Source organism: Penaeus monodon, chromosome 10 (assembly GCF_015228065.2).
Source record: "Penaeus monodon isolate SGIC_2016 chromosome 10, NSTDA_Pmon_1, whole genome shotgun sequence".
In the NCBI taxonomy this organism is placed as follows: domain Eukaryota; kingdom Metazoa; phylum Arthropoda; class Malacostraca; order Decapoda; family Penaeidae; genus Penaeus; species Penaeus monodon.
Genome location: NC_051395.1, coordinates 46,003,035 through 46,010,534, shown reverse-complemented (window position 1 = coordinate 46,010,534; position 7,500 = coordinate 46,003,035). Strand labels below are relative to the sequence as shown.

General features: G+C 37.9%; 1 protein-coding gene across 2 annotated transcripts in view; it reads left to right on the top strand.

The window, feature by feature from the left end:
- LOC119578082 (WD repeat and FYVE domain-containing protein 2-like) overlaps positions 1 to 7,500 on the top strand; it is a 15,387-nt gene that overhangs the window by 6,044 nt on the left and 1,843 nt on the right. For both annotated transcript variants that reach the window (XM_037925807.1, XM_037925806.1), the window contains exons 2-7: positions 536 to 677; positions 3,501 to 3,809; positions 4,492 to 4,628; positions 5,095 to 5,200; positions 5,958 to 6,070; positions 6,455 to 6,574. In XM_037925807.1, the coding sequence (XP_037781735.1) occupies positions 536 to 677; positions 3,501 to 3,809; positions 4,492 to 4,628; positions 5,095 to 5,200; positions 5,958 to 6,070; positions 6,455 to 6,574 (927 nt within the window). The remainder of the gene's footprint in view (positions 1 to 535; positions 678 to 3,500; positions 3,810 to 4,491; positions 4,629 to 5,094; positions 5,201 to 5,957; positions 6,071 to 6,454; positions 6,575 to 7,500) is intronic.

Here is a 7,500-nt window from a genome sequence, read left to right as displayed (position 1 = left end):
ATAAGAAGAACAACAAAAATAATAACAATAAAAGATAATGACAATGTTAGTTATAATGATGATAATGATCTTAAAAATGATGATGATAATGCTGACAGTAAGAGTAATGATATTTGTGCCTGCAATTTCAACATTCTGATTGCATTTGTATTCATTGATGTAAATGTAAACTTGGGAAGAAGAAAAGCAATTACTGAAATTAAGTCAAATATTGTTACCAATTAGCTTTATGATTATACCCCAGGAGTGGCTAGGCCCCCCAATGTGTCCAGATTGAATGCACTCTAAAGGCTTGTAGAGCCATTTATGTCAAAGAAAAGAAGAGAATAGAAAGGAAAAGAAAAGAAAAGGAAAACATAGTGTATGAATGCATGCAGTTCCGGTGATGGTGTGCCTCTAGGTTTTAGAAACATACTTTAAGGATATTGCATTGCAAGCTATCGTTCATCTTTTATTATTGTTATAATTTTTTGTGCTTTCTATTGCATTAAGATAATTTTTCCTTTTAGAGGCCTAATTGTATGTTTGCTTGTAGGTCAGTACGCATCTGGCAACGACGAGACTCTGGCCAGTATTGGCCAAGTGTTTGCCACTTTTTGCCTTCGATTCCCAGTTGTTTCCACTACACGCCTGATAACAGACGCATGTTCATTGGTCTCGACAATGGTACAGTCACGGTAAGTGCTAGGCATGTTTATTTATTTCTGTTATGGCTTAGTAATGTTTTCTCTTGTATAGTTATTAGAGAGATGGTTGTAGGAGCAAGGAGGGAAGTGGTAGATATGTGTTATGTGCTTAATTTAATTGAGTTTTCAGCAAGATTATGGAAGTGAGGAGGAAAAGTGTACTCATCCTGGTTAATAATGCCCTATTTTTTTGAGTTTAAGACAGTGAGGTTTGAGATTCAGAATTAAGATGTAGAACTTTAAGACTAAGATTTAGAAATTGTACTCAACCCATTTGGCCTGATGGCAAGAATACATGCCATGCCGACACAAATATTAATTTATTGATTTTCCTAGTCTCCTAGCAGTCAGTTTTTAACTATTTATCCTACCTTTATCACCTAATTACCCTTTTTCTTGATACTTTTTATTATTTTATTGTCTTTGTTGTTATTAGCTTTTTAATAGCATTATTATAATTCAAAGGGTCTACAAGCTGATGCCTCGATGGCTGGCCAAGTGCAACCATCTCTATGCAACAAAATTCACACACAAAAAAATACAGTAGATAGTACAAAAACCTATGGTAAATGGATTGATATATATTGTTAAGGATAATTTTTGAGCATGGTAATAACTTGAAGTTGGAAAGAAGCTATTGATCATATTGCAGTGACTAGTAAGGATATTTCTATAATTTATGCAGAAAATCCCATGTATAAGGACAGAGTACTACAGATATATATTAGGAACGTTGCCATTGATAAATAGTATTTTTAGAATGAGCAGTACATTAATAGGTTTTTAACAATTATTAACATGTTGGCTGTAATTTTTCCTGCTCACAGATGGCTCCAAAACTGTTCAATTAACAAGGAGTCAGCAAGTTGGCCCTATGTTGCCCTCACCTTATTTCCCCACTCCTCAAATTTTCAGGATTTTAGTTCCTAATGCTAATGATATTGACACTGATTTTATTGTTATGACACTTTGATCATTACTGAAATGCAAATCATAATGGGAAAATGAAAGATAATCTTTCCAACAGATATTAAGGGAAAATTAAACAGGTGAGATGGAACAAATAATTGGGTCCTTAGTGATTTAGCACCTGTGTCACCATCTGGCTGTAAAGAATAAGTATTTAACTATATATTGATGGGCTAGCTAAAAATTGCTCTCCAGCTCCTCTTTTGGGAAGTGAAAACAATGTGTAAAACTGTGCAGCTCATCCAGCAGATGGTTTATGGAAAATCGCAAGTTTCTATGTTACACTTAGGAAGCACATTTATGTTTGGAGGCTTATTGTAGCCATATGATATATTCTGTGAAGGATATTTTCTTATATTGCAGTATATACTCCATTTTAGAAGTGTTTGTACCATCTCATTGTGCAAAGTCAGTAGTATGTTTCCAAGAGAGACTGGAAATGCAATTTTTATGGAAAAAAAAGACAAAAAAGATAAATATGTACCTGTGATAATCCTTGAACAGCACAGAGGGAGACACCACAGGTCCTGCACATGACCTTAGGCTGTTCCTCTAGCAGAGCACACATCGCCCCCAAAGCTGGATCGGAGTCTCCGATGGCATATGCATCTACTAGGCTTCTTCCTCCTGAAGTTCCTATGGAGCAATATGCCAGAAGGATTCAGGGAGTCTGCCGTGGTGCAGCACCAACTCCCTTCTGAAGTCTACCCGTGTGATCATATTACCAAGGGCCCAGTGGACAGCCAGTGCATTGATGATTGTCTTATCCAATAGATGGAAGATCATCTGGATACAACTGCAACAGCTGATCTGAGATGTCAACACCCTTCCATGATCTTTTTGTAGGAAACAATGACTTCATGCTTTGACTTTACTACCCCTTGGCAGTTGGGTGGCAAGGTTATGACCTTGCTGCTGTTGGCCTTGGATGCATGCCCTTCCTGTTGGTACAGTCTGAACCAATAGCGCTGGTCTTCAGGGCCTACAGGTACTGGAAAAGAGCCTTAGAGAATATTAGTTGTCTGTGTGCAACTTGTATCCCTTGTTAAGCAGTTCTTTTTTCTCCAGCTGGTTAATGATAGCCTTCATGCTAGTGGAGACCTCCCCGCGATCTTGCCCCTTGTAGATCTTAGAGGCCATCATATACCCTGCCTCTGGACTGTCTGATGAGCAGCACCTATAGACTTTCAGGCCTTCCTTGACTGCATGTTCTGATTCTACTACGAGTGTGATGACGCCTCATGAAGGGCCACAAACTCTTGTCCACAGTGATAGTTGTTTGGGAAAAAGACCGAATGGAGTGGTCATACAAGATGTTGAGCAAAGGTTGTAGCTTCTACAGTCAATCCTCTACATTGTGCTGTTCCTTGTCAGTGAAGTAGAGCGCAGAGGTCATGGCATCAAACCGATCCCTGGTCATTGTCTTTGGGAATGTGGGAAACGTGGCTGAAGAGATCAAGTGATTGGTGGACCAGAAGTCCCTCAGGTGACACCTTGAAGGCTATACTCATGCCTGGTAATATAAGGTTAATAAACTAAGAATGCAGTGGACATGGCACGCATGTCATGTCATCCGTACACAATGAGTTTAGAGTAGGATGACACTTGTTCAATAACTTTCTGCAAGAAAAGTGTAGCATTAAATATATTATGACTTTATAGAATTCAGTAGTAAGGAATACAAATTATTATTACTCTATGATAAAATATTTAATTCATGTCATAGATCATAGGTCAGTTGATGTGTGTTGTTTTTATTTATTATTTTGATTATAATGTTTGTATTTTAAAAGGATCTATTGATATGCATGTTTTTCAACGCATCCCACACCTCTCTCTCTGCAGGAATTCGAGGTGGCCTCAGACTACAACAGCATCAGACACAAGCGTGATTACCTGAGCCACCAAAACCGAGTGACAGGTGTCATCTTCTGCCCATCTGCGGAATGGGTCCTCTCAGTCGCCCGAGACAAGTTCTTTGTTTATCACTGCACAGAGAGTGGGCGACGACTCGGAGGGCATCAGTCCTCAGGCTGGTGCACAGCCCTGCAGTACGACTACAAGAGTAAACACGTGTTTGTGGGTGATTACAGTGGACAGATTACAATGCTCAAGTTGGAGGAGAGTGGGCCACAAGTTATTACTGTACTTAAGGTAATTTATTTCTGTTCATATTTTATCATCTTTGTCATTGTGATTATGATTATGATTATAAGAATAAGAGGAATTATGACTATAAAGATCATCATTGTCATCTATTATTTTTATTATTATCTTTTTTGTATAATTATTGTTTTTATCATCATCATTGTCATCATCGATTGTCATTATTATTAACCCAATGTCACTGGAAAAATGAATGTCACTGTAGTTTTGTTTTGTGAAATGTTCCTACACAATGATGGCTCCACAAGTGCTTAGCCACCAAGAAGTCAATTAGAAGAGATTGTGACCTCCTCAGATTTCACCTTTCCTCAAATTTTTTTTGGAAAACAATTTTTACTAGTTCTGTCAATATTGATGAAGTTATAAATTTTATTATAGTCCTTATAATTATTGTACCGTTTTTAAAATTACCAAAAAAATATAATATAAAAGAATATTTTTGAAAATCAAGGAAAAGGGTAAAGAAGTGAGAAAATTAGTACTAGTTATTGACCTCTTGGTGACTAAGCACTTGTGAATCCCATCTACATATTAAGACAATTAATAAATTAAAGTCACAGTAGATGTATGTACGTACATGCCATGGGACAATCAACATCATCATGAGTCTTATATCTCCGCTTCTATGGGCTGAACCATTAAAAACAATTATTTGTTTTTTTTCCAATAGGGTCATAACGGCTCCATTAGATCACTAGCCTGGGATGTAGACAGACAGCTCCTATTCTCAGGTTCCTATGATCAGTCAGTCATTGTGTGGGACATTGGAGGAGGGAAAGGAACGGCCTTCGAGCTGCAAGGACATACGTAAGAATGGTGGTTTCTCCGAGTAAAGTTCTCAGGCAGTGGATGTGATTGTGAAAGGGCTGGTGTAGAGACTGGTGGAGATATTTTAAAAGAGGAAAGGAAGGAGTGTGAATGAAAGAGATTGAGCTTTGCTGGGGTATCTGTACTATAACTTTTTTTTTGTGGTTGGGGCTTTCTTTTTCACTGTGTGTGTGTGTCTCTTTCTCTCACCTTAGTTATTTAGCTATGTGTTGTTTGTATTATTTCTTTTCCTTGATTTGTAATAGTTTTAAAGATAAGGCTGAAGTGTTAGCTAGCTCTAGCATTGAAGGTAGTTGGTGAAAAAGCAACTATAGAAACTGCTAAACACTGATAATTCCTGATATTGTTTAAGGACATGCTGTAGTTGGTCAATTGATACTAATTAGTTAGTTTTCGTTCAGTTTGTTTTTGTATGGAATTGTAACTTCTCTTCCTTTTTCCATAGGAGTAAGGTATCATCACTTGTCTATGGCTCTGTAAGTCACCAGCTGATCTCGGGCGGAGAAGATGCTACTGTCGTATTCTGGGATATGAAGGCTAACAGACAAGAGGTGAGGCTATTTTAGTTGCTATTGAAATGGAAGTGAAACTCTCTCTCTCTCTCTCTCTCTCTCTCTCTCTCTCTCTCTCTCTCTCTCTCTCTCTCTCTCTATCTCTCTCTATCTTCTCTTTCTCTCTTCCCCTCTCTCTATCTCTTCTCTTTCTCTTTCTTCTTCTCTCTTCTTTCTCTTCTCCTTTCTCTTCTCTCTCTTTCTTCTCTCTTTCTTTCTCTCTTCTCTCTTTCTTTCTCTCTCCTCTCCTCTCTCTCTCTCTCTCTCTCTCTCTTTCTCTCTCTCTCTCTCTTTTCTCTCTCTCTCTCTTTCTCTCTCTCTCCTCTCTCTCTCTCTCTCTCTCTCTCTCTCTCTCTCTCTCTTCTCTCTCTCTCTCCTCTCTCTCTCTCTCTCTCTCTCCCTCTCTCTCTCTCTCTCTCTTTTCCTCTCTCTTCTCTCTTCTCTCTCTCTCTTCCTCTCTCTCTCTTCTCTCTCTTTCTCTCTTTCTCTTCTCTCTCCTTTTCTCTCTCTCTCTTCTCCTCTCTTCTCTCTTTCTCTCTTTCTTCCCCCCTCTCTCTTTCTTTCTCTTTCTTTCTTTTCTCTCTCTTCTCTTCTCTTTCTCTTTCCTCTCTCTCTCTCTTCTCTCTCTCTCTCTCTCTTCTCTTCTCTCCTCTCTCTCTCTCTCTCTCTCTCTCTCTCCCTCTCTCTCTCTCTCTCTCTCTCTCTCTCTCTCCAAACTGAGATCCAGTCCTAAAGAAATGCAATATTGTTTTTTCAGACTCCAGAGTGGGTAGAAGCTGATTCTTGCCAGTACTGTGACCGTCCCTTCTTCTGGAATATCCGTGCCATGATGGACCAGAAACAAATTGGACTGCGGCAACACCACTGCAGGTCTGTTGTTGTTTTCTTCATTAACCAGTGGGATCTTAACTTGCACTACCATATAACTTGATGAAATGGCTATTGAATCATAAATGGAAATTGAGTTTTCATGTTCTTTTTTTTTTTTTAAGTAAAAAGGAATTTATAGGTTTGGTAGAACTATTAAAGCTTTACATATTTATATTTTTATTCTAATGAAAGTTTAATCTTCCTGTAAAACAACCAGTGTTGTGTATGTAATACATAACATTTTTAAGTAGAATGAGATTCTTATACATGTTAAATTAGCATTAATCTTTATGGCATCAAAATGAAAACATATGAGCTCAAGGTAGTAAGTAAGAGCAAGTGTATATACCTCTGTAGTTGTCAGTGGTTATTGATTACTTTCAGAAAATGTGGGAAGGCTGTGTGTGACAGTTGCAGCAGTAAGCGTTCCACTATTCCAGTCATGGGTTTTGAGTTTGATGTTCGAGTTTGTGATAATTGCCACTCCACCATTTCTGATCAGGAGTAAGTAGTTCCTAATGATTATTGGTTCTAGATGTAGAATAGTGGAGATTTTCAATATGTTTGTTTGTGTGTATTTATTTTTTGTTTGAATATAGAGTCCTTGTAAAATCTTGAATGATGAGGTGAATAGGCTAAGGTAACCAATAGGTGCACACCCAATCCACTGTTGGCATTTAAAAACAGATATTCACAATATGACAATATTTTGAATATCAGATATAGTCCCTAGTTGATCTTTGCTCCCTTGCTTAGTAAATTAACCCAAACTGAAAGGAGGAAGGTAAATGAAACTACTATTTTCTTATGAAAAGCTAAGGGTTGCCAGTATTACTTTTTGTATCATGATTACCTTATGGTTAACATATTTTGATTTCTTTTTGTTTGCAGGTTAATATAGCCTTATTAGGTACTAAAAGCACAAGTCAGGCCTGCTTGGAAGCAGGGAATTAAGTCTAGACAGGGATGCGTACTTATTGAACAGGACTGGAGTGCCCTTGACCAATATGTAATCATTTTTTCAAGCGTCTGCTAGAGAGACATGACCTGTGACATATGCAATTCTAAAACCTCCTTTCATGTTAGGAAGAAATAGGGGCATTTTCCTATGAAGATGCTGGAGTGCCATCCAATCGATATACCTCCCACGACTGGTTCAAAACATAGTGTGTGATATCGTAAATGTAGTAAATGTATGAGCATATATACTGGACATCACTAACTGAATACCTATTCGGCAGGGAAGTAAAAAGAGAAAAACTTCACAAATTAATTAGATAGATTCCTGGGTTGGAGTGAAGCAAGACTAGACAGGCCAATTTATTTGATTCTTATCTTGCTTGGGGCACTAGGGTTGACTGAATAGCATATGAAGAGTCATTCCTGAAAGAAAAGGCAAAGACTTATAGTATGACAGAGATTGAAGAACT